The sequence below is a fragment of the Salvia hispanica genome, chromosome 3, assembly GCF_029641045.1.
Source record: "Salvia hispanica isolate PSC_SH4W2 chromosome 3, Shi_PSC_v1, whole genome shotgun sequence".
Lineage (NCBI taxonomy): Eukaryota > Viridiplantae > Streptophyta > Magnoliopsida > Lamiales > Lamiaceae > Salvia > Salvia hispanica.
The window spans coordinates 19,037,021-19,064,557 of record NC_142694.1 but is presented as its reverse complement, the minus strand read 5'-3'; the positions used below and the strand labels follow the sequence as shown (position 1 = coordinate 19,064,557).

Below are 27,537 nucleotides of genomic sequence, written 5' to 3'. Positions count from 1 at the left end.
CAGCTCCACTGCCAATTGGGATACAAGTGAACTGGTTTTTATCTTTAATCTGGAGTACTAAACTTTTTTTAATTAAGTATGTTTTGTTGTTCTCTTTAATTTGTGTTATTTTGATATTTTATTTTATTTAGTAATATAAAAATTAAAAAAAAAACATAAAAATAGTGAAGATTTCAATTGGGCAGATTTATAGGGCAAAATTTAGGGAAGGTAGAGGCTATGGATAGAGAAGGGGATGGTGAAGGAGTTGATTTCTGGGCTTAGTATTTCAATATTAATGCATCTTTCGATAATATGAAAGCGAAGTTCCCATCCCACGTTGCTCTCGTGGCTGATATGAGTTTGTTGAAGGAGAGGTTGAGTTTGATTGGGAATGTGAAGGCCAAGGAGTTGGATGATGAGTGGAAGCAGTTGTTTGTGGAGGAGAGTAAGCTGAGTTGCATATTTTGATGTTGATGAAGGAACATTGTTCAAATGGCTTTGGATCAGTAATAGGGTTGGAAATGGCTAAGTTGGTACGACTTTTGTGCTTGAATTTATACCTTTTGAAGTTGAATGTGATGCTTTTGATTTGATTAGGGCAATGTGGTTTTAGAGTATTTGTTCAAATTCTTGCTTATATTGATGGTTAATCTATCATTGTTTCTGTGGTGAAACTTTTTTTGTTGATATTTGAGTGTGCAACTTGCTGTTTATATATAGGAGTGCCTAGAATACTTGTGAATGTTCCTACTTCAAAAGCTCGTAAAGTTCCCATCGTATTCAACTCTCCTCTACTTGCTTGGGAACACATGTGGATTTAGTATTTTGTTTGCAGCAGCGTCTTAGTATTGCTTTTGTTTGCAGCAGCGTCTTTGTATAGCTTTTGGTCCACTGAATCACTGCATTGATCGCGTTATAAGAATTTATATATTCGTAGATTTATGTGCTGCATTTGCAGAGAAGACATCTTGCTTAGTTTAGATATATGGCCTCAACTTTCTGCAAGCTCTTTGCTCTCACAGCACCTCTGTGCTTAGCAGATCATATCGTTACTTCTCAAGTCTTTCGATGAGATTGTCATTGGGTTGCATCTTTAAAACACGACAGCCTTACTTTGTATGCTGAGGATGTTAGGTCGATCCGAGTGATATCTCTTTTTTTGCAGAATGCTTCTATACTGCTAAACTATGTGAGAGTTGTGCAGGTTAAATTGTTCATGACAAGTGTTTCTTTGAATTTATAGATTAATTGTAAGTTGCAACTTTGTCAATTATGTCATAGATTAATTGTAAGTTATGGTTTTTGCTCAATATCGAAATTGAGTTGAAAAGTGATGTAGATGGAGGGGTGGTTTTATTTTGTTTGTCTACATACCTTGGCCATATCTGTATAATTTCTATAGATTTTCTTTTAATCATTTTTGTTGCAGAATAGATATTTTTGTATTGGTTCAAATGACTCTGAATTATTACTATAAGTCAATTTGTTCAGGTTATATTTCTATAAATTTTCTTTTAATCATTTTTGTTGCAGGTTTTATTTTGATTGTCTGCCTACTTTGGCCACATTTGTATGAATTCTGTAGCTTTTCTTTTAATTATTTTTGCACTTTCTTTCAATTTGCAAGATTAATGTATTGTGTTTTGTTTATGAGATTGAATATCATAACTTATTGATAAATAGATGATTGATGATTAGTCATTCAATCGTATACATAGTACTATATCTAAGTATGAATATGACAATGAAAAGACACTACATTTGATCATGTTACAAAAATATTTCTAAATTTTAAAGACATCCGAACTTCACGGGCGCTGCACGCCCCGGAAATCACTGCCTTATTGCAGGTTACCGGATTCATCAGCAGTCGTGGCGGTCCGCTGGGTTCTCCGACTGGTATTCCAGCCTTTTTGCAAGCAATTTCCGTTGCATTTCTTACCCTTTTTGAATATTTTTATCATTTTTTAGTTTTTTTTTATCTAATTATTACTTTCTCCGTCCCGGATAATTCGTCCCACTTTGATCGGGTATGGATTTTAAGAAGTGTAATGAAAATTGAGTTGAAAAAGTTAGTGGAATCTGTGTCCAACTTTTATATATTAGTTTTATAATAAAATGTGAATATAAATGAATTAGTGGAACATGAGGTTGTCTATCAAAAATTGTAAAAAAGTGAAATGGGACAAATTATGCAGGATGGACCGAAATGAAATAATGGAACAAATTATCCGGGAAGGGGGGGAGTAATAATCAATCTATGTAAAAATCCACAATTCTTCTCCATATTGCCGATTTTCATTTTTTGTCATCTTCACTTTCTTACTGTCACTACCATCTCCTTTTTCTCAAATACTCTTTCTCAATTTCTAAACCAAATGAGTTCAAGTTCGGATCCAATTGAGAGGCGTTTGCTAAAAGAAGTGCTACCTAAGGAGCCTCAAACTATCGCCTCCAAACACGAAGATGGAAGTGATGATACATCCTCTGCCGAAGAACAAGGAGGAGACGATTCAGATCCCCAATCTTCCGAACCAGATTCTTCCGACGACGAAACTGAGGCTGGCTCCTCCTCCGACGAAGCTGAAAATCGCCGAACCCTAGAAAATCTGAAATCCCCAATTCCAGACCCCAAATTCGATCCGAAATCGGCCTCGAGAGGTAACGAATTGGATCCCGACGCCAAATCGAAACGAATCCCCTCCAATTACACGATGCAGCCGATCCTCAAAGGCTCGGTATCCTCATCGAAGCGCAGTCGCAACGAGATTGATGGGGATTTGGTGAGGAAATGTCAGAGATCGAGAATTGAGGAGAAGAAATCTGTTTCCACGCTGCCTGGAGGGGGTGGGTTGGGGTGTAATGCGGTCGACCTGAACGAGCCTATAGCGGAGGCAAAGGCGGCGACGGCCAATTCCCGAGCTCCAGCTGCGATGCCCAAAGACCCGATCCTCGTGAGCTTTGTCCGGGTGAAGGCGCAGAGGAAGTTGTTGAACACCATGAAGTCCCTCTCCGCGTGCCAGGACCCGCAACAGAGAGAAGTTCTCCAGGAACTCATCAACCAGCTCTGCTGTCAGTTGGGATTGAAGTGATCTGGTTTTTATCTTAACTCTACTAATTTGGATCAGTAATATAATATGGTTGGAAATGGCCAAGTTGGTACAGTGTTTGTGCTTGAATTTGTACATTTTGAAGTTGAATGTGATGCTTTGGTTTTATTAGGCCAATGTGGTTTATGAGCATATCATATCTTTAAAAATCTCAATTATTTAATTATATTTTGATTTACAGTATATTTTTTATATTTGTTTAGATATTTGTTTCTTAGTATTCTAGTCTTATAAATAAAAGATATTGTATTCATTCATTCAACCAATTAATGAATTATTATTTCTCTCAAAGATAACGAGTGTTTTCCAATCCAAATTTGGATTTCCTCCGCCGATCCTAATTGGACGCCGGAGTATTCTATCAGCCGCCTAGTTATCGCGTTGCCCGACGGGAAGAACCCGCACACAACTCGAAACTATTATTTCCGCCGACCATGTGCCAGGGCGCCGGAGCAATTTCGATAGCCGAGCGACAGCCGCCGATCGCAGTTAAGGAGTAAAGATGATGAAGATAGTGATATACTCCCTCCGTCCCCGATTAGGAGTCACACTTTGACCGGGCACGAGTTTTAAGAAATGTAAAGAAAAGTTGGTTGAAAAATTTAGTGGAATGTGTGACCCATTTTTTTATATTGGTTTTATAATAAAATGTGAGTGAATTGAGTTAGTGGAATGTGGGGCCTACTTACTATTTATAGTAAAAATGCAATGTGACTCTTATTTATGGACGGACTGAAATGGAAAAGTACGACTCTTAATCGGGGGCGGAGGGAGTATTTAAGATGATCAAAATGGTCACTGTGCGTAGAGGTGTCAAGTGGGCTGGGCCAGCCGAGTCCGGCCCAGGCCCATGTCTGGAACGGGCTGGGCCGGGGCTGGGTTTTGGTTTGTATATTGAGCCCAGCCCAGCTCGAGCCCAGTTAGCAAGTGGGCCGGGCTGAGCTGGGCCTAGTTTACATATTTTTATAATCAAGGAGATGATATTATATGCAAATGAAAAACAAATGATAATGTTCCTAATTTATATAAAAAAAATATAAATTTACAAAACTTAGCTAAATTATACCTTGTAAGCTAAATATACGATGTTAGGTAATATAAAACTAATTATTATACACATATGCAGAACTGTTTTTTACGAGACAAATCAATTAACAATTAATCTCTATAATCATGGAAATCACAATTAATTTAATTCCATGAATAGGATCCACTAATCACTATAATTATGGATAAAAAATTTGTTATACTATTGTAATTTAGATTTAGTAAATGAATGCATCAATTTATTAAAATTGCCAAGATATAATTAATCAAGGATCTTAAGATATATTCAACAATATCTAATCTTCATAATTTATGTACACATATATATAAGGCAGACGCTATTTTCTACTCCATCATTACGCAAAATTATGATTAAATCTAAAATAACAATTATTCTGAAAAGAGAACAATTAGTTAACAACTAATCTTTATAATTATGGAAATAAAATTTGCAATAAGTCTGATTTAGGTTAATTAATTGAATTTATCAATTATTCCAAATTACTCGATGGAAAATAGTATTTTATGTTTTTATACTTATATCTATCATATAGAAATTTTCACATATTATTTTTGAATTCATAAAATATATACTAAGTGTATGCTAATGGGATAGATTTAATACTAATTACATAAGGGAATTGTACTGGGCCTGGGCCGGCCTTCAGGTGATCCTGAGCCCGGGCCGGCCCTGGGTTTAGAAAACAGCTCAATTGGAGCCCGATTAAACCACTAAGCCCAGCCCAGGCCCGCTCTATTTCACTAACAGGTCGGGCCTGGGTCGGCCCACAACCGGGTTGGGTCAGCCCGGCCCACTTGACATCTCTAACTATGCGCGCATTCGATCCTGGTATATGTGTCAGTTTCAGCGATAAAAAAAGTGAAGTTCTTGCTATGCAGATGGCAAAACCGGATCCACGTGATAGCAAGAAGGAGCTTCCCCATGAAGTAGTAATCAAGCGCTTGTTTGCCGCAGGGACCTTTCGCATCGAGCTACACATGCCTGCAAACCATGTTGGCTTCAATAATGCTCCGGAATTTAATGGGGATTTGAATGTCACTGATATTACAAGCTTGAATCCTCGATTACTGTCGATCACCGCCGATGCAAGGTTGATTCCTCCGCGAAATAACAAGTCGTGTTTGATCATTCAGAGACGTGTGGCAGAGCTTTCCATTTTAGCGTTGAATTTGGATGTCCGCATCAGTCTGCCTTCGTTAATTTTTTATGGAGGTGATGAAGGGAAACAACTGCTCGGTGTGTGTTTGATCCAGGAGGAGACGCCTCGCCAAGGCTTTTGCTTTCAACTCTCGTCATTGCTTCGTGGTTTCCACCTTGAGGATAAGGCGGATTTTAACCGTGGGGGAGTTGATACGATCTCATATCATATCTTTAGAAATCTCAATTATTTAGTTATATTTTGATTTACCGTATATTTTCTATATTTGTTTAGATATTTGTTTCTTAGTATTCTAGTCGTATAAATAGGAGATATTGTATTCATTCATTCAACCAATTAATGAATTATTATTTCTCCCAAAGATAACGAGTGTTTTCCAATCCTAATTTGGATTCCCTCCACCGATCCTAATTGTACGTCGGAGTATTCTATCAGCCGCCTAGTTATCGCGTTGTCCGACGGGAAGAACCCGCACACAACTCGAAACTATTATTTCCGCCGACCCTGTGCTAGGGCACCGGAGCAATTTCGATCGCCGAGCGACAGCCGCCGATCGCACTTAAGGAGAAGATCCTTAATAGAGTATTTAATCAAATTCTTGCTTATGTTGATGTTAATCTATCATTGTTTTTGTGATGTACTTAGTGAAGCTATGTTTCTTCTTGTTACTCTATTTGAGTTTGCAACTTGCTGTCTATATAAAGGAGTGCCTAGAATACTTGTGAATGTTACTTCTTCTCGTAAAGTTCTCATCGTATTCAACTCTCCTCTATTTGCTCGGGAACACATGTGGATTTAGCCCAGTCTGTCCTGTAAAAATAAAAAAATAAAAAATAAAAAAACCGCCAGATATAAATTTTCCCCTGTTATAAGCCACACCAAATCCTCCTCCACCGTGCCAATTCGCTCAAGCGATTTTGAGGGTTGATCTTTGGCCGCACATATACATTTTTTGTATTCAAATCGGAGCCACCTACATCCATTCCCTCCTCCTTCCGTCGAATAGTTCGTAGACAACAAAGACATCAAGAAAAAAAAACCAACAAACCGGAGCTTTGACGAGGGCATCGGGAGGAAGAAGGTTAGAAGAGAGATGGAAGAGTGTGTTGTTGTCACGATTTTGAAGGAAGGAAGAGAGAGAAATATAAAGGGGACTAGAAAATGGCATCGAGTAGGAAATCATAATGATCCTGACATCCTGAAAAAGTGAAAATGATCGATTTTGAGTTCTAAGTTATTTTTATAGTTCTCTCTCTAAGAATAAGAGTTCTATTTGATATTAGTATATCCTTTTTCCGTTTAAAAGAATATGCACTTTAAGTTCGACACGAGTTTTAATGCAAAATTGGTAAAGTAAGAGAGAGATAAAGAGAAAAGTAAATAAAGTATTGTTAGTGGAGAATGAGTCTCACCTCATTAGAAATAAAAGAGTTACCAAAATTAGAAAGTGCATATTTATGTGAGACAGACTAAAAAGGAAAGAACGCATATTCTTGTGAGACGGAGTGTAACACCCGGACTTTTTATATCTCTTTTAATCATTCTGGAAAGGAGGTCGAAATTATCAGCCAAATTTTTACATAGTTTCTTGCGCTCAATTTAAGGAGTAGTATTGGATAGTTCGATCGACCAAGAGGAATTCAAAATGCGGTTACTACATGGAATAATTATTTATGGGCCTAATTATTTTAAAAGAAAGTATAATTCTTTTGTAAGCCCAATCACAAAATTCTTCTTTGAACCCAAAATGTCCAACAGATTTATTCTCCTTCTTAACAAATGTGCTCCTACACTTCATCCGTTACTTTGCAGAATTTAACCTGCCATCAATAAGGATTTAAATCCCAATTAAACACAATTAAATCCCACATTAATTTTCAATAATATTTCCAACGATTACTCCCTTCCACTACCTGAAATTTATGTCGGACGACGGACAATTAAATCAAATTAATCTCCATTACCTGCTTTTATTCCTCCATCAATTCCGGATTAAATGAGCAGCAATTCGTGACTGACCTCGACACAGCGGCGGACTTCCGCGCAGCTGAGGCGGAGAACTGGGCTGCTGGCTACTCCGGAGGCAGCCGGAGACGACGGCAACTGCACCCTGACAGGCTGACAGTAGCAGCGCTGCATTCTGACAAGACGGTGGCGCTGGCAGTAGCAGGTCGCGGTCACCGGCAGCAGCTCATACTGTGAGACGGCGTGACGGCGCTGCGTAGGCTCGAGAGGTGCGGCTGTTGTACACCGACGACGGCCGTGCTGTGATCGGCAAAGAGGCAGCAGCGGCGGTGGTCTCACGGTGAGTGGGCGGTGAAAATTTTAACGACAGAGGAGTGGAGGTGGCGCTGTTCTAGCGAGAGAGAGACTCCACGGTTGTTTGAGGGAGGAAGAAGAAAAAGAAGAAAATTTTGGAGTTTTCTGATTGTGGGAGAGGAAGAGAACAACTAATTCTCTTTTGGGAAATTGAGGCTCTTTCTTCAATCTTGGATGGACTAACTAAGCCAACAATTTAAGAAAATACGCATAGTTAGAATTAAATTTGCGCCATAAGGATTAATTAGTTGGGCGGCCACGAAAAGTCCGAAAGAGATAAAGGATGACCTCCGCGGGTAAAAGACAGATTAAAGAAATTCGGTTTAAAGAATTTATGCGAATGAGTAGGGCTTTTATTTAAATAAAGAAAATATTTTTGAAGTATTTAAGTTCGCAGAATGTTTTGTTTTGAGCATTGCCTATCTGTTTGTTTAGAAAGAGGATCAACTCTACTAGAGCAATTTAAAGAAATCGAATTCGGGTTTGAGTCTTGGGTGAGACCATACTCAGGCTAGTGTACACCAGGGACCGTGCGCCATCTTTCGAGTTGGCCGGTCATTGTGACCGTGGAATGTGGCCACATTCCCAGCACCAAGAAAAGATTCAGATATGGTGATTGTTCTAGGAAAAATAGATGGTGATCACAGTTTTTTACAGAGATAAGATTTTAGTGTTCTCGGGCATTTTAAATAAAATTCCGAGCTCACTCAGTGATGGCTTGACAAAACCAGTTTCATGGAAAAAATTTTGACGTGTGCCTACAAAGTATATCAATAATCAGCTCTGCATATGTTTTAAAATTGTGTCGGTTGAGCAGTGATGACGATGGGTGGTGTTGAGCTGAGATGGAAAATTTCCCTCGATAGTATTTGGATGCATATGTCTCCATACATAATGTCATTCGCTCTTGAACGCTTCCGCTAAAACAGTCTTTCTATTGAGATCACATATTATTGATCGAGTTTATGTAATTGTCGAGATGATACTTTGATTATAATCAAGTTATTTCCATTAATCAAGCCAAGTCCAATTATACAGTTGTTTTCCCCCTTCTTCCCTGTTTCTTATATCTCACCCTAGTCGCGATAAACCGTTCTTTCTATCCTTAGAAAGGGCGGGCGTGACACGGAAGGAGTAGTTTGGATTGTTTAGTTTGTAACATTATATCTTACATTAAATTTGTACTCCCTCCGTCCCACTTTAGGAGTCCCGATTGAGTTCGGCACGGATTTTAAGAAATATATAGGAAAGTTGGTGAAAAAAGATAGTGGAATGTGGGTCCTACTTTTATATAATACAATGTGAGAGGAAAAAGGTGAGTGGAATGTGGGGCCTATTACCAACTATGAAATATTCTAATCGGGAATCCTAAAGTGGGACATCCAAAAGTAGTAAACCAGGACTCCTAAAGTGGGACGGAGGGAGTATTAGGTTTGGTTTATGAGATTTAATCTCACAACTTTAGATGGATAATCATGTGATAATTAGTCATAACAATCTCCTCAAACTAAAATTATCTCATAAATTAATTCATGGATTATCATATACTCTTTCTATCCAATTAAATATGAAATATTTGTTTTTTGGCGAGTTCTTTTATGTTGTGTTATTTGTGAGTTACAGAAGAGAAAATAAAGTAAGATAGATGATAAAAAGTAAATGATGATATTTTTATTTTAACAAACGTTTCATTTTTAATGGAACAATCCAAAATTAAAAATGATTCATTTAGTCATGGCAAATAAAGACACATTTAAAGACTAAATTTAGAACTCTCCCAATGGAAGGATCCTCCAAGAGGGCCATTCTTTTTTCTTTTCTTCTTTTTTTATAATTTCCACATCAATATTTTAACCCATTTATTCTTAAGGGCCTATCTTCTTGCAATGCAAGGGCCTATCCCACTTTTTATTTCATTCCACATCCTATATTTTATTTTAATTTTTTTGAACTTCTATATTCCATCCGTCCATAAAAAATAGAGCACGTTCATTTATGGAAAGTTTTCAACAAATAATAACCCTACACATCATTCCACTAGCACTACTTCTCTCTTACTTTTTCTTCTTCTCTCTTACTTTTTTCTCTTCTCTCTTACTTTACCAATTCTACATTAAAACCCGTGTCATACACAAATTGCTCTATCTTTTATGGACGTACCAATTCAATCATTCCCTTCTCTCTATTTTTTTGTGCCATATACAAATTGCTCTACTTTACCTTTATGGAGTATTTAATATGATATCAACTTAATTAAATTAAAATATAAAATACTATATACTAATACATAAAATAAATTTTAATTGATACCAAATACTCCCTTTGTCCGCGAATAGATGTCTCGGTTCACCCTTATCATAAATGGTAATGGCGTATATACAAGTAATGCCCATATTCTATTAACTTTTTTCCATCCACTTTTCTTAACATTTCTTAAAACTATTGCCGTTTATAAATGAAACTCTTAATGTCGGACGGAGAAAATATATGACAATTAATTAATTAATTAATTAGATGAAAACTTAAATTAGGCAATTTCCATTCTATAGCCCATTTGTTTAATAAAATTATTAGCCCACTAATAAGCTCAGTAAAATTAATTTGAATATAAATCATGGTTCAATTTTCGACTAGCCGCCTCTTCTTCTTCCTCACGCGTTTTTTTTTTCCCCTTCTCTTTCAGCAGTAAAAAGTGAATCACAGGCCGATCGACATCCCAATGGAATTGGCCAAGGCCGATACAACGGCTCAAATGGGGTAGGTGAATGGGGCGATGATCGGCCCCTCTTCCACAATGAGGGGCCGATGGGGGAGCCGATCATAGGCTCGATTTATGTGTATATACATCAAATCTTCTCTTCTCCTCGCTGCCGTTTTCACCTTTTTCTCATTTTCTCTTTCTCACTGTTACTACCATCCCCACTTTCATTTGCTCTCTCTCTCAATTTCTGATCCAAATGAGTTCAAGTTCGGATATGATGAATGAATACCTGAAAAATTATATGAGGAAATATTTTGAGAGGCGTTTGCTAAAGGAAGTGGAGCCTGCAACTATCGCCTCCAAACACGAAGATGGAAGTGGTGATACATCCTCTGCCGAAGAACAAGGAGGAGACGATTCAGATACCCAATCTTCCGACGACGAAACGGAGGTTGGCTCCTTCTCCAACGAAGCTGAAAATCGACGAACCCTAGAAAATCTGAAATCCCCAATCCCAGACCCCAAATTCGATCCGAAATCTGCCTCGGTAGATAACGAATTGGAGTCCGACGCCTATTCGAAACGAATCCCCTCCAATTACACGATGCAGCCGATCTGCAAAGGCTCGGTATCCTCATGGAAGCGCAGTCGCAACGAGATTGGTGGGGATTTGGTGAGGAGATGTCAGAAATCGAGAATTGAGGAGAAGAAATCTGTTTCAACGGGTGGGGTGGGTAGTAATGTGGTCGACCTGAAGGAGCCTATGGGGGAGAGGCTTGGCACACAAGCGGCCAAGTGGAAGGCGAAGGCGAGTGCTTCACAAGATACAAAAATAGCGGCCTACGCTACGCTGTATAACTTCTACAAGTTGTACATAACTGAAACAGAGGAGAGAGTTAGGAAGGACCTCTGCAAAACAATCAACAAGATGAAGAAAAATCTGGGTCTGGATTCCGACGACGACGCCTGAGCCATTCTTCCGATTTTCTTCTATGTTTTTTTCCCTGTATTTTATAGTTTGTTTTTTTTTTTCTTTTTTTCTAAATGCAGGATGTTTCTTTTTTTTAGAAAAAATATGTTTTTTTATAATATTTTGTCTTCAGTTTATTTCGGTTTATTATTTTATCTCATTTTTATGATACCAGCATGAGGAATTGGAAATGGAGATATGTCCTTGAGATGGGCCTATTCATTGTGAATACGCTAATGCTGTAGACCTGAACGAGCCTATGGAGGAGAGGGTTGCCACACAAGTGTCAGAGAGTCGTCCCACTGCGTTAATGTGGCCAAGAGGAAGGCAAAGACAAATGCAATGACGACCGATCCACAAGCTCCAGCTTTGATGCCCGAAAACCCGATCCTATGAGGTTGGTCCCGGTGAAGGTGCAGCGCAGGCAGAGGAAGTTGTTGGACATCATTAAGTCCCTCTCCGTGTGCCAGTAAGACAACTTGCTTAAGTTTAGATATATGACCTCAACTTTCTGCAAGCTCTTTGCTCTCACCGCACCTCGTTTGCTTAGCAGCTCGTATTCGTTTCTTCTCAAGTCTCTCGATGGGATTGTCGTTGGGTTGCATGTGCTGAGGATGTTAGGACATCCACAGTGGGGCGGACTATAGCCCGCCCTAAGCCCCGCCTTATGCACCGCCACATCATCATTTTATCCTCCGCTCATTCCACCTGCAATGGGGCAGACTATAGTCCCACCCTAAGCATTTTACTTCTATTTTGTATTTATATAATTTATGTTTGCAAATATATCAAACAAAATAAATAAATAAAAACAACACAATTAAGGCAAATCCTACATTTAATTAATTTAAAAAAAAAGTTACAAAATTAGAAATTTAAAAAAAAGTGCACTACATATAAAAAAAGAGAGGTTAGTCTAAAGTAGTCTCAACTTGCGGCTGATGCCATCGATTATCCGCTGGAAGGACTCGATTTGAGCCTGCATGAGGGCATTGTGCGTGTCCAACAACGTCCTATAGTCGGAGGAGGCCACCAAATCCGTGTAGGCATGTGCCGCAGCCGAAGTCGCGCTCGGGGTCGGGCTCGGGGGGAAGGTTAGACGGCGCGGCGGACGAGGATGTCGCCTTGCCCTTGCCCTTGGCAGCCTTGATGCCAGGGGAACGCCGGGAGGACATCGGTGTGCCGGAACTCTCATCCTCGAACACCGGATGGTTGAGGTCCATTGGAGCTGCGCCGCTTTCGCTGCTTGTATAATCACTGAAGGTGCACTTCGACGCCCTCTTCTTCGCCGCCGTCGATTCGGGCAGCACACCTCCAACGAACTTTTGTTTCTCCTTCAAGAGCGCTCAGGACTGATAGTGCTTGAAATCGTCGTACAATGACGTGTACGATTGGATTGCTTTGTCGCGCACATCTGCGAGACTCTCGCCGCTGGCCTCCTCCCTCTCGCACTTCTCGTACCCCCCTGCGAACAAATTGACCTGCTTCTTTATTTGGTTCCAATGCTTGCAGAGCGGCTCCCGTTGGCGCTTGTAGGCGGTCGGCGGCTTGGACACGTTGTATTTCTCGACGATGCGCTCCCAATACGCAGTAACCTTCTAGTTGTTGGCGAACACCGGATCCTCTAAAATATCAATCCAACACCTCGTCAAGACGATGGATTATTCCGGTTGGTAGTTCGTCATCCCTGGGCCGAACTCTTCATTCACCGTGGTAAGTGGCAACTTCTTTGCCTTGGGCCGCCTCTTCTTGGTCGCGGAGCCCGAGGCATCGGCGGTGGCGGCGGCAGCGGCCGCGAGATGGGGCGGGTGTGCGGGTGGGAGAAGGTTCCATGTCTGACAGTCCGTACGAGTCCTTGCTGAAATCGGGATCGTACTGGGTGTTGGTGTCGAAGGGCTGGTATTCATCGGGTTCTGTACCCGGCCACCGTGCACCACCACCGAAAATCGGGATCGTACTGGAAAATGGAGTGTGAAATGGAGAGTGAAAGGAGTGAAAAATGAGTTGAAAAGTGAGAGATATATATAGGTTTTGAAAATTGAATAAAATTTAAAAAATAAGCAAAAATGCGTCGCATCGTCCGCGATGCCACAATGGCGGACGATGGATCGGGAGCGGATGATGGCTCTCGCATCGTCCGCGATATCACAGTGGTGGACGATGCGACGGACGATGCATCGTCCCGCATCGTTCGCCCCATTATGGATGCTGTAAGGTTGATCGAGTGATGTCTTTTTTTGCAGAATGCTTCTATACTTCTAAACCTTGAGAGAGTTGTGCAGGTGAAATAGTTCATGAGAAGGTGTTTCTTTGATTAATTATCAATTATCATAGAAAACAAATTATGATTTTGGCTCAATATCGAAATTGAGTTGAAAAGTGATGTAGTTGGAGGGGGGATTGTGATCAATTGAGATTTTTTATGCTAATTGAGAAATGAGATTCAATATCAGCCACTTATTTTTATTAAATGAGTGGTCCAGATTTTTCCACATGGAAAATATCTTTAGATTAATTAATTATGAAAGGACAGAATGGTAATATCATGGTAAATTTTATTCAATAAATATTTTTTAAAATTTTTTATTTTTATTTTTTATTTTTTATTTTAATTTTTTTTATTTTTTTAAATTTTTAAATTTTTTTTAATTTTTTTTTTAATTTTTTTTAAATTTTTAAATTTATTTATTTATTTATTTTTAATTTTTTAATTTTTATTTTTGAACTACATATACAGTTCATGTCAACTACACACATATAATGTCAACTATGTGTACAATCCATGTCAACTACATATACAATTCATGTTAACTACACAATATAATGTCAACTACATGTACAATTCATGTCAAATAGTATTTATTGAATAAAGTTGTTGACATTTGATGTGTAGTTGACATGAATTGTATATGTAGTCGAAAATTTTTTTAAAAAAAAATAAAAAAAAAATAAAAAAAATTACAATTATGCCCCTCTGTTGACCTAAACTACATGCTGTTGACATTTCACAAATATTCTGGCTGAGTGGCTGAGATTGCATCTCAATTCTCAATTAAGTTGATAAATCTCAACCTAACAAGACCCGTTGGAGGGGTGGCTTTATTAGTTTGTCGGCCTAATTTGGCCATATTTGTATAATTTTTATAGATTTTCTTTTAATCATTTTTGTTGCATGTTAGTTATTTTTGTATTGGGTTAAATGACTTTGAATTATGTATAAAGTAAATTGTTTTATACCAAATTTAGACTAGTTGATTAATTAATTTACAGTTTGATCAAGCTCAATTTTAAAGACAATGGAGTATATTTTAAAGGGATGATGCTGATCGAATTAAAATGATTCCAATGTTCACCTCAAATTATAATAATCATAAATTGATCCATTCGAATTAGCTAACAACTCAATTAATTCTAACACGTGACTGTTTTTTATATTAAAATTGACTTCATATTTACCTTTACACTTCAAGAAAGAGCATAAAAGGCCAAAGCTAAGATGGCATGAACCACACATAGAATACCTCCTGTTGGAAGAAAATTGTGGTATGTGAATCCACATGATATTCCTTTCTTTTCATTTGATCTTGTCCCAATCAACAACAATGTGAGACCAACTCCATAGATTATCCTAGCCAGAGAGAGACAGCTTAGTTCATCGAACATAGATTACACCATTCATACCAAAATCACAACCAAAATCACAAGAGATGCCACTCAAAATCTTGATACAAGGTTCAAAATGAACGAAAATTGTAATTGAAATATGTTTTCATACCATATCAAAACAAAGAAAACTTTGGAAAACTTCTTGCTAGGTTTCTGTGAATCATCTCGTCCAGTAACAACCAACCATCCTAACAAATTAACGAAAATATGAGCTGCGCTCAGAAAAACAGCTGCGGCCACACCTAGCATGAATGCGTCATGGCTTCGCACTTTACATTCGAATATCCACATCCTCATATGCTTCCCCTAATTGGTCAAATTACAAAATATTGATATAAAAAATCTAATAAAAATAAAAACTAATAAGAATAAGCAAAAAAAGCTTACATGGTTTTGAGCTTCCTTAGCCTTGATTGCAAAAACTAGAGCAATGATATCCAACACAAAGATTAAGAGACATGCAGAAATACCCAATATTTTTGTATTCATTTTCTTTGACATGAATTTGTTTGTGAAAGTAAAGAAACTAAACCCTTTTTGGACAAGAAATGTGAGATTTCAGTATGAATTTAGAGAAGGAGAGACTATATATATTATAGAGTTGGATTTGGAATATTCTTATATTTATTTTCTTTTATGCCTACTTTTACCCTATTTTCATTACCTTTTGTTTTTTTATATTCTTTTCGTACGATAAAAGTAGGGTATAAACCAACTAAGAGGTAGTATTGCTATTGCAGGTTAGGTATTTTTTTTTGTGATGTTAAAAGATGTTGGTATGATAGTATCAACACATGAGATTTTCAATCTCCAAGGCTTAAATAATTTTGTAAAGTAATTTGATTGACATCTAAAAACAACATATAGTAATTTTTTTTCTTTACTTTTACTACTTAGATTACCAATGTGAAGTTATTGCAAATGTCTGGTAGTAAGTTGATGATTTCATCTTGCTTAATCAATGTCGACCATGTTCGCATGTTAAGAATAATTATAATGGAGACTTCATAATCTAAATGAAATTTAATTATTCAAACTCATGCGAAATTTACTAACGTGAAATAGAATAAAATTGCTTAGTAATTACAATTCCACATAAGTAATTTTATATTTCCATTTTCATCTGAATTAAATAAAAAAAACCCGATTCGCAGGTTCGGGGTCAGAGCGGGTTGGACTATCCTACCCGATATCTAAAAACGGGTACGAGTTTTTCATTCATTTTCTTTTTTCTCACTTAATTAAACCCTGCTCAAAAACCCCCAAATTGACACTCATTCCGGCGGAGACAGACGGCGGCGTACCTCTGTGTGAGCTTCGTTAACCTCTCTTATGTCATCCAATTTCGACAAATTGTACTTAACTACCGCTGCCACCGATGCTAATCACATTTTCGCGATTATTATAATAGTTACCGTTGATTTTCATCTGTTGGAAGCAATCGTTAATGTTGATTTTGATCTTTGATTTGGATGGTGGAATGATGAACGCATGAAGGAGGCTGTTAATTTTTGAATTTCTGCCTTCGATCTCATGATCTGAAAATTCGATTTTTTTATATCGAAATGCTGTGTGATTTCGATATAGTAATATATTTCCACACGCTCAACTTTGCTATGTAGCGCAAAAAAAATTCAGTTTCTTGTTCTTTGCTTGTGACTTGCATCATTGATTTAGGTTACCTGTTCACTGATCATGCTCAATTTGGGAACAACTTTGTTTTGTAGCTCTTTGTGTTTAGCTGTGCTGCATTTTCCCCTTTTTCTGTACTTGAATTGTTGCATGATTGAATCTGATGTTGTGGAGGAAGGCAAATATGCATCAAAATTGGATCACAATATAAAACTTCAATTGTTTAGTTTGAAGTCATTATCTCAACTTTTCCATGGTTGATCTAATCCTAGGCTTAATATAGTTTGACTGTGTTTTTGCCGCTTTACATAGTATTGAACCATTACATTATCGATCGTGCAACAGAATTCGATCCATCAAAGTTGGAGTGGAAAATAATGCAAGAGACACTAGCTAGTGATTCAAGCAGAGGAGTTTCAGCACAGAAAAGGGTCCCGAAAAAGATGAGGAAGGTTCCCGAAACTTATTTCCTTCCCCGCAGATCTCTTTCATATAACCTTACGTTTTTTGGAGCGTGTATCGCTGGTGGGATTGGCGCTGGCATGCTTCTGCAAAAGTGGATAAACAAGAAAGTCGCAGGTAATGTTCGTTTATCACCCCCAATGCCCTTATAAAATCTCATTTTTTGCGAATTCAATTGCAACTTTAATGTTTGTTTTAATATTGTTACAGAGGATGGAGGTGTGATATACGAGTTTGACTGATGAAAAGCTCCATGGTTTAACCACAGCTTACAACTGATTTTCGTGTTGTTGATCGTGTTGGTTTTGAAGATTTGTCTAAACAGTCAGATATTTCGTCCCAGAATTGAGTGGAGTTCATCAATAATGTGCTGTTTCAGGTCTCTTTTTGTATGTGCCTTTACTGAAAACACTTTATATCTGATTTATGTCCAGCATTAGTCTTGCATTTCTGCCCCTTTGGAACCAACTACGCTGCCTCCGCGAGCAAATAGTATTTGCACTTTTAGTTAATTTGATAGAGACAGCGGTGTAGAACAGTGTTCGATTGAATAAACCAAAAGAATCAGTCACATAACAAAGATAGACTCGACTACTTAGATCCTCATTCAAACTCAAGACTATAAATATGAAGGAGATGGAGATTCCTATGACACAAGTGAAATGTAGAGGTATTCTAATTCTACTCAAATCATTCTACACAAGTTATGAAAGAGATAAACTTGAAACACTAATCTAATCTTCATCATTATGCATTAAATTGATCACGTATTAATTTTATTATTAGCAGGCTAATTATTCCGTCCATTCTAAGTTGGAGTTGGGCCACTAAAGCCCAATATGTTGGCCTAATTAGACAATCATATTTTATAGTGAATATTTATTACAGCAAGTTGATTATATTTTGTTTCCCATTTGTTTATATTAAAAACTAGAGTTGAAAGTTTGTCTCCAAAAGTCCAAATTCCTGAATAATCATTAGTAACGCAGCTGAAGTATAAAAGATAATATGGAATAAATTAATTAAGTGGACGATGAATATGTATTCTAGTGACGGAATGCAACAGAAGTGAAATAAGATGCCTAGCCCTTGCTTCGCTCTTTAGAGCATCCACAATGGATGCCCTAGTGGAAGCCCTAGTAAGAGCCCTAGTGATTGCCACGTCAGCTTGTCCTATCTTTCTGCAATGGTGGAGCCCTAGTGCATGCCTTATCTCTTATCCACTTTTCATTTCAATTTTAAATCATTATTTTTTAATTTTGTTTTTAATTACTATAAAATACCAAAATATATTATTTTAAACACCACAAATGCAAAAAAAAAAAAAAAAAAAAAAAAACATTACTTAATTGAAAAGTGGAACTACATCATACTTAGCTAAAAAAAAAATTACATTAAAACTAAAATACTAAAAAAAGAAAAAACCAAACTTGTTATCTAATTCAACCTCTGGGCCAAATTCTTGATCATATTCTTAGTCCTCTGTCGGGCTTTCGGATCAGTTTCTTCACGAAGGCTATTTTGGGCGTCAAGTATAAACCTATACTCAACCACCTCGCGATAACCTCCGAACTCCTCGATCGCCCTGTCCATGAGCTGAGCAGATGGAGGAGGCGTAGCCTGCGGGGGGCCGCCGATCCAGACGCGCCCGCCTTCGCCTTCCCTTTGGCCTCGGCTTTGGCAGCCTTGGTACCGATGGGACGTCTAAAAGTAGACGTAGGCGTGTCGGAACTCCCTTTTGGCTCAGCGTTCAGATCCACAGGATATGGGCCGCTGCTCGTGTAACCGCCAGTGGCGGTGGTCTTCGTCCGCTTCGCAGCCGAGGATCCAGCCGGTATCCCTCCGTTGAACTTTGCCTTGTCCTTCAAGATCAGCCAAACATTGTACAGCTTGAACTACTCGAACTGCAGTTGGTACTCGGACAACGACTTGTTGAGGACATCTTTCATGCTCTCACCGCTAGCCCTTCCGTCCCTGTTCCTGTTGTAGATATAGCAGAAGTTGTTGACGTGGAGCTTGATCCGATCCCAACACTCGCGCAGTTGAACCTTGGTCCGCTTGAACGCCCACCTCGGTTTCACCTCGTTATAGCGTTCCTCAATGCGATCCCACATCCTGGCCGAAGTCTGGTTGTTGGAGGATATTGAATCCTCCGATACACCGACCCAACACTGAGCCACCTTCAGGTACTCATCCAACTCCTAGTCAGTACGCCCTGTTGCGTACTCCTCGTTCGGCTCGTCGGGTGGGAGTGGGACTGGGACCGGTGGCGCCTTTTCTTTTTCGAGCCATCTTCTTCTTCCCTTTCTTCGGCGGCGGCCGCGCAGGGGCAGAAGGTTGCCCACAACTAGGCTCCATCTCCTCAACCCGATACTCCTCGGTGCCGAAGAACGGATCGAACTCAGAGTCGGAGATGAAAGTGGATCCTACAGATCCGGGCGTCTCAACCCGGTAGTCTTCGTGGCCGGGCCATCGGGAGCCGCCGCCGCCTCCTCCTCCTCCAAACATGGGCATATCGTCGTCGACATTATGGGGGTTTGGGTATTGACTCGGATCTATTGTTGAAAGTGTGGATATTGAGAGAATATAGAAGAGAAAGTGAAAGGTTTGGTGTGTGAAAAGTGAAGAAAATGGAGTGGTTTAAATTAGGATTAAATGATTTAAAATTAAAAAAAAAAACCGGAAAACATCGGGCTCGGGCTCGGGCTCGGGCGCGCCCCTGCAATGGGCGACCGATCTCACGCCCGATGGATCGGGCGGATCGGTCGCGACTGAACTCTCGGTCGTCCTCGGGCGTGACCGACGCCTGCAATGGATGCCCGAGCCCGATCTCGGCCGATCGGGCATGAGATCGGGCATCCATTGTGGATGCTCTTACAATCCTTTATTGAATTTGAATATTATGCCTGATAATTACGTGGTAGAACAAAAAAAAAATGTTATTGGAGAACTAAAATCAAATATTATCATTGACTTGCAAAAATGTTAAATTAACCTCTTCTGATCTGCCATAGCTCCGCGACACAAAATTGAAATGGCAACATTCAATATCCCAATCGTCAAACAAACCATTATGATAAAATGTTGGTCATTTTGTTCGAGAATTATGTTTGTAATAGCGGAGAAAATGTACTTTCATTAAGCTTTCCCATAACAAGAAATGTAATTTTCAGAATATACGTAGGGCATGCTTGTTTGCTAGTAGAATTTTATCTGTGAAATTAATGTGATTCTTGATATTTAAATTTCGATGCATGTTTTGACTTTTAATTAAATATAGAAATAATCATAATCCTTAAAATAAGGAAAGTAATAGTATAACTTTTTGAAAACGCCCACAACAATAATAATAATAATAATAATAATATTATTTTAATAATAATAATGAACAAAATAATTTTTAAATCATACTCCTCCCATCCTTAAAAAGCATGAACTATTTCCTTATTAGTCCATCCTTGAAAAATAGTTCCATAAACTTTCTAATTTTGGATCAGTCAAGCAACACATTTTCTCCTATGCATCACTTTATTTTTACTACTAACATAAAATTTATACTATTACACTATATGTGACAAATGATGTGGAGCTTGCTTTCCCCTAATTATGGAAAGAATCCCTCTACTTCATTACTCCACCTTTTATCATCTCTCTCGTACTTTTTTCCATTTTTCCTCCTTATATTTTTTACTTTATCCATTTTTTCTATTTTTCTCTCGAGCTGTACCAATCTCTCTTTAAAACTTGGTCGTCTACATATGAGAGTATTTTTTATGGACAGAATATTAACACAAATCTGTTGAATAGCTCAAACATACTCCACTTATTAAACATGAACTGGTGATTCCAAACGGCAAACAATATTGGTATTTATTTTTCAGAATCATGCACACTGTGATACGAACTGCACATCCCTTATAGCACGAGCATCAATTTGTGTGTCACACAAGTGAAAGCCAATCCGAATACTTGTCATCAATCAAAGTTTAGATAGTAATTTTTCCTTGAGTTTTTCTAAAGAATCTAAACTACACTGATTCAAATTCGATCTCAACATTCATTATGTTTACGATCATTACTATCCCAAAATTTCTGCTGAAAAACTCCAAAACAGTAAAACAGAAATGAAATCTCAGCAAAATCCCCAAAATATCCCATTTCCTCAAGCATGAAAGAAGTTAGGGTTAGAATGCGATCCGTACATCATCTGCTGATCAATCATCGCCTTCCGATCAGCGATCTTCTCCACCAAATGCAGCTGCTCCGCCGCGTAAACACAGCAGCCTTCGGCGCACAGCTTCGCCTGCACTGCCGGAGAGTTCGTCGCCACCTGCAGCAGCTGCTGCCTGTTCAGCTCGTACAAATCTCCGCCAGCGCCGCTCTGGCACGGCATCGACTGGAGAGCGCGGACCTGCGACTGGAGGAAGACGATGTACTTGTACGCCTCCTCCAGCACCGTCGCCATGTCCATTTTCTCGTCGCCGGGGAGCAGCTTCCGCAGGCACTGCGTCTTGTCGCTCAGCCTGCCCTGCCTCCGCCGCGGCCTCTTTTCCTTCGGATCCGCCTCGGATCTAGGGTTTGGCGCCGGGGAATTGATTTCAACGGCGTTTTGCGGCAGCTCGTAGGAGAGGAGGCCTGGCAGCTGGTGGTGGAGAGGAAACGGCGCCGTTTCGGAGATGAAATTGTAGAGAGGCGCGGCGCCGTCGCCGGTGGGGAAGAACGGCTGTGTTTCGAGTGGATCTTCAGCTTCCGCCGCTGGTTCGAAGGAACCGCCGGTGAGAAGTGAGCGGAAACTGAGGCCGGCGTAGATTCCGGTGAAGTAAGCGTCGTCTGTGGAGGCTTCGTGGCTGATCGGAAATGGCTGCAGAAACGGAAATTCGCTCTCCATAAATGCAATGCGAATGAAATTGAAAATCTGAAAAAGCAGGAAATGTTCACATTTGGATGCAGCAGAGCGTTTATATAGTATATAGAGAGAGAGAGTACGTGGCGGAAGAAGAGAGGGCGGAGGCTGGTGGTTTTCTGCAAGAGTACGATTGCTTTTGATGCAAGTTTTGATTGCAACGGCGATGGAATTTGATTGTGTGATCGGACGGTAGGGAGGTTCTGACGAGATTGTCTAGTAAATATTCGACATGAAATTATGCGGTTTTACAACAGTAACATGGGTAAAATAGGGATGAGGGATAATATAATCTGACAAATGATTCAGGTACATGTGGATGGTGGTTTTACACTATATATATGGTTTGTCTTGAATAGATCATGGGTTTAATCAATTCTTTTAATCCACTCTTTTGTGTAATGAGGTTTCAGAGTGAAGGTCCATGTAATTATCCATGCATAAGAGCATCGATAACGCATCTGGGCCGGGCCGCAACTCGCGAGTCCCGGCCCGTTTTTAGCGTTGGAGCAATTGGCGTCATGGCCCGGGACGGTCCCCGGGCCGCAACTCCGCAGTTGCGTCCCCGGGCCGCTCCCGAGGTCTGGCCTGGCCTAGGGTTATCTGCTACGGGACGGGCCGCAAACCCCCAAATTTTATTTTATTTTATTTTTTGATTTTTTTTTTGCCTATTTATACCCATTTCTTCAATATTCTTCCACCAATTTCTCCATTTCTATCTTCTAAATTATTTCAATATTTTTTCTAGGAATTGAAAATTTTATTTTCTAGGTCTTAATAAAATTTTTTTAGGATTTGTAATTTTTTTTTCTAGGATTTGTAATTTTTTATTTTTCTGACTGAACAATGAATTTTCCCGGTTTTAATTGTTCAACGTATTCTATTTTACGATTAAAATATGTTGTTAAATGAATAGTTGTGGCCTGAGTTGTGGCCCGAGTTGTGGCCTGCGGTGTTAATGGAGTTGTGGCCTGGAACCCCTAATTTGAGGGAATGATGACGTGGAGGGGACTTGCGGCCCAAATTTGGGCCAGGATTATTCATGCTCTAAGCAGACTGAGAATTCGGAGAATAGCTTGTTCAAATGTTAGAGACTGAGAATTCGGAGAATAGCTTGTTCAAATGTTAGGTGAATTTTCATTTGCCTTTTAATGTGCTTTTGTGTCTTCAAATTATAATTATGATACTTGTCTGTTGGTTCCTAAAATTATAAATTTTGTGAAATTTTGATATTTTCATGAACTGTGGTTGAAAAAATGAAATTATTCAATGTAGTGAATTTTCAACTATTTGGAATTTGGAAGAAAGTTGAGCAAGATTTTAAAATTCAATCAAATCACAAAATAATATTGTTTAAAAACATTAAAAGCGATGATATTTCTGATGTATGGTCGTTTTATTCAACTACAAAAGCAAATGTGTCATGTTAAATTTAAATTTAAGTTAAAAATGGAACTCCTGGGAATTCACTGCTAAATGCAGTGAATTTTCAATGATTTGGAATTCCGATGAAATCCAAGTTAGATTTTAAAATTAAGTAACTCAGAAAAACATCGTTGTTTACACCCATTAACAGTGACAATATTTCTTATGTTTAGTTGTTATATTCATCTACACAGTCAAATGTATCACATCAAATTTAAATTTAAGGAAAATATTGAACTCTATGCAAATTCACTACTAAGTTTAAGTTCGTAACAATAGCAAACAGCCAACCAAGTTTCAAGTAAAAAATAGTACAGTAGTACCAAATTTCAACCGAAGTTTGAGATTTTAGGAACCATTTTTATTTTTTAAGCTAGTACTACAATTTATTATTGTCGCTATTCGCTTCATCCCTTGGTTTTCCTTCCATTTGTAACATCCTTTTTTTTAAAAAAATGAACAAAAGAAATTATGTTTCGATGTTTAGAACTGATGGGTCTGGACCACCTAATATGATAGTAGCAATTTTTCTCCAAGCAAACGCCATTGCATCATTTATTTGTTTTGTTTCGAATTTCTCTTTTTAATCGAAGTATTTGATGATATTTTTAATTTGATCAAAACTTGATACAAGTACATTAACTTAGTTCATGTAATTTTTTTTATTTCAGTTAAATGTCGATTTATTAGTTTAGAGAGTTGATATGTTAAAACCAAAAAATAATTACCATCAATTCCCACTTCATTTTGGTTTTATTAGTATATTTTTTACTGAAATTTTGCATCAGAGAAAGTAATCTCTCTACATTTTAATGGAAAATAAAAAATGTGTCGATATAAATTAAACTACACAATTTTTTCCAAAAATATTTAATATGAGAATATCCAAAAGATGCTAAGAATTGGTGTCTTAATTGATTCATCAACAAAATCCCAATTTACAAAATACAATCGATCTAAACTATATACACAACCATTAATTATGACGTAAGCAGCCCTCCATCTCAAAACATATACGACGTCGGAGCAAACACCGGCACCGCCATCGACTGAGAATATTTCCTGATTTCAACACGTAACTCATAATTAATCAATATTTAAATTAAAAATAAAAATCCCCAAATTCGTTAAAAAAAACCTACCAGTAGTCCTCAATTAGACTACGCGGCGGCGCGGCCCTCGCGGGAGACCTAATTTTGGCCTTCACCGGCCGTCGCGTGTCGTCGGCGTCGAAGAGCGGGCTGTTCTCGGAAATCGCATTGAGTTTGGGCTTCCAATTATGGGCGGCGCCGCTCAATTTGGCAGTCCTTTTGGTCCTGCGCCGGGACACGGCAGGCTCCGGCGTGGGAGTAACAGTTGCTCCGCCCCAGCAAGATGCGAATTCGGAGAAAAGCTTCTTCATATGCTGTGAAATTGAAGTTAATTTTGAAGTCTGAGAATTTTGATCGGAGAGTTATAGATATATATAGATATAATTGGGGGTAAAGGGCAATGGTTTTGATCTTAGCCATAATTTACTGTTGAGGTGCTTGATTCATCCCATATTTATCCTCTCACCTATACATTTTTTTTTTTATTAGGAAAAGACGGTGAAATTCGATCACATAAAATAGGATAATTACAAGAGTTACTGTTTTCTGTAATTTATTTTTTGAGTTTTAAAAATTGTGTGATCAATCAAAATTCGATCATTAAAAACGAACCAGAATTTGATCTATTTTGTTATTTAGATAACAATTTATCAAACAAAAAAAAAACTAAAAAAAGTTAAGTTTTGGGATCCAAACTTGGAAATATTTATTAATTTCCTTTTGAAGCGAATATTTTATAAAATAAATGTTCTGTTGATTTTTTATCAATCGATAAATTTAATTATTTGCCTGCTTTGAATATTTATTGATTTTTTATACTCTAAATCTGAATATAAGAATTTGGTGTTGTGATTATAGTAAATTTAGTACTATACTCGAGATATAGCAAATGATAGCATTTTTATTTAGCTAGACTCAATCATCTTAGATTCTTAAATCCATCTTCCAATATTCTTTGTTGATCAATTAAGGTCAAATTAAAATAACTGTATTAATTAGAAGATTATCTCAAACACGTCTTTCCAAGTGAAAAAAAAAAACTTCCATGTGTTTCGTTTTCAGTTTTACTAATTTTTTTACAACTAAATTCACAGCTATTTCTAAAAGTGTACAAAATATACAACTGTACAAGTATATTTTGTGCCACCTCAAAAACTATTGCTTGAATATAAAAAATACATATTAGTATTAAAATCCGACACATTTTCATATTTTAAATAAAAAAAGATACTAATGTATTTACACAAAAAAAATATCTATATTCTTGAATGCTAGAGAGATCGACTATTCGTACAAAATTAATATAAAAAAAAAAAGTCATAATCATAATTTCAGAATGTTCCTTCGCTATCTATTAATGCCCTTTAATGCATGTTATATTTATACATATGTGATAAATCTAGTTAGTTATTATTCATTAAAAAAAAGAAGTGTTTCAAATTAATGCCACATTTTGCAGGGAAGTAGCATTTCATCTCCACCACAATTGTACAACTGCTCGCAGCCTTGATCACTTAATTTTTGCATTGGCCTTCAATCAATTGCCATCCCACTCTATCTTAATATCTTTCATCTAGAAAATACCCATTAATTATCAAACGAATATGATTGAGCGATTGCGGTTCATCCATTCTTAACCAAAAATAAAGACGGATTCTTGATTTTGAGTATGAAGCAAAGATGACTAGTCAATGAAACGCTTCATATTTTATTTCAAAAAGAAAAAAGAAAATACCCATTAATTTTTTAATTAAAATATACCGCTTAGTTCCATGCATACGGAATTAGTTAGCTAGTAACAAGTTTAGCAATTAACGAAGATTCTATTTTAATTTTGACCACACATTAATTTTGGACCTGTTGAATTTCTAATGACATGCTTATTTGGCTGTATTTGTCACGTGGGATGCAATTTTTATTTATTTATTTTGTGAACACTAAAAATCTCAAACTTTGACTTTACTATAAAATAGATAGATATTTTACGTTGCCGAATAATCCAAGTGAAGAATTGTCCATGTTAAAAACGAACGAATTTTTTTATTAGAAATGAAAGTGGAATTTTTCACTAGTTAATAAATGGAGTACTACTATATAGTTAAGGGATTGGATTGAAAATTAAAAACCTATAAAATGTAATCCTACAAACTATGTGCTAATATTAAAAAGGCATCAAAAGAGATGTGGTACTAGCATACACATTTTCACATGCTCATTAGTCATTACCCACAATATTAATAAATTGTGTTAATTAACCTTTGCCCAAAGCTCATTTGCATGATGAAATGAGATCCAGCCATAACTTGTCAATTTATGAACATTATACAAATAGTTGCTTATGTCACATCATATTCAAAATTATTTGTAACATTTATACAACAATATAATTACAAACGAGTATATGGTCCATCCAGTCACATCATTAGCCTGTGTAATGCTCATTCGATTATTAACTTTATTTTATTTATAAAATTCGAATAAAATATGGTTACACACGAGGTTTGCTTCGTTACCATTATTTTGTAAACATAAAATAATAGAATCGATATTATTTCCATATGTATTTAGAGCGGTATAGAAGGAAGACACTGACCCGTACCTACGCATATATTTGCATTTACAATTTGCAAAAATATATAATATGCTAATTTATTGGGGGAATATAGGATATTCAAAAATTAGAAAATATTAAAAATATCTACCAGTTATGTATATGTGTTAAGCCAAAAAAGGAAAGAGAGTATTAGTAGTAGTAATTTATATGGTGTTACGAAGCTTACTCATCCAGAAACAAGTGTTATTAATAGCAGTTGTGATGGCGTCAATATTACTTTCCCGATACCTTCGAGCCCTTCAACGTAAATATTGATTTTAACAACGCCCACAATATATATGTCTAATTTCTATTGCTCATCATATAATTATAGGTATTATTTTTAATTACTGAAAATCACTCTACAATTGTTAATGTCTTGGACCCCATATAAAATATTCTGGCTCTGGCACCACTACTTTTGTGTCCCAAATCGACTACGTTGTTTGTTGCTT

The 27,537-nt window shown here is 37.6% G+C and overlaps 5 protein-coding genes across 5 annotated transcripts; 2 read left to right on the top strand and 3 right to left on the bottom strand.

The window, feature by feature from the left end:
* The first annotated feature begins 231 nt into the window (after positions 1–231).
* Positions 232–3,277, top strand: LOC148930326 (uncharacterized). The gene has a single exon (XM_089068872.1). The coding sequence runs from the start codon at positions 2,361–2,363 to the stop codon at positions 3,072–3,074; it is 714 nt and encodes a 237-aa protein (XP_088924998.1). The 5' UTR covers positions 232–2,360; the 3' UTR covers positions 3,075–3,277.
* Positions 3,278–12,146: 8,869 nt separating this feature from the next.
* LOC125216921 (protein VASCULATURE COMPLEXITY AND CONNECTIVITY-like) lies at positions 12,147–15,511 on the bottom strand. The gene is made up of 4 exons (XM_048118709.2): positions 15,364–15,511; positions 15,086–15,282; positions 14,832–14,938; positions 12,147–13,267 (listed from the first exon to the last, which is right to left on the bottom strand). The coding sequence occupies exons 1-4, from the start codon at positions 15,475–15,477 to the stop codon at positions 12,972–12,974; spliced, it is 714 nt and encodes a 237-aa protein (XP_047974666.2). The 5' UTR covers positions 15,478–15,511; the 3' UTR covers positions 12,147–12,971.
* Positions 15,512–16,758: 1,247 nt separating this feature from the next.
* Positions 16,759–17,538, top strand: LOC125216599 (uncharacterized). Its single transcript, XM_089066427.1, has 3 exons — positions 16,759–16,786; positions 16,921–17,187; positions 17,281–17,538. Exons 1-3 carry the CDS (start codon positions 16,759–16,761, stop codon positions 17,310–17,312), a joined length of 327 nt encoding a protein of 108 aa, XP_088922553.1. The 3' UTR covers positions 17,313–17,538.
* A 3,376-nt stretch (positions 17,539–20,914) lies between these two features.
* Positions 20,915–22,358, bottom strand: LOC125209453 (basic helix-loop-helix (bHLH) DNA-binding superfamily protein). Its single transcript, XM_048109050.2, has 2 exons — positions 22,057–22,358; positions 20,915–21,985 (listed from the first exon to the last, which is right to left on the bottom strand). The coding sequence occupies exon 2, from the start codon at positions 21,956–21,958 to the stop codon at positions 21,233–21,235; it is 726 nt and encodes a 241-aa protein (XP_047965007.1). The 5' UTR covers positions 21,959–21,985; positions 22,057–22,358; the 3' UTR covers positions 20,915–21,232.
* Positions 22,359–24,291: 1,933 nt separating this feature from the next.
* On the bottom strand, positions 24,292–24,873 carry LOC125215810 (uncharacterized). Its single transcript, XM_048117370.2, has 2 exons — positions 24,541–24,873; positions 24,292–24,460 (listed from the first exon to the last, which is right to left on the bottom strand). Exons 1-2 carry the CDS (start codon positions 24,798–24,800, stop codon positions 24,403–24,405), a joined length of 318 nt encoding a protein of 105 aa, XP_047973327.1. The 5' UTR covers positions 24,801–24,873; the 3' UTR covers positions 24,292–24,402.
* Between the last annotated feature and the right edge of the window lie 2,664 nt (positions 24,874–27,537).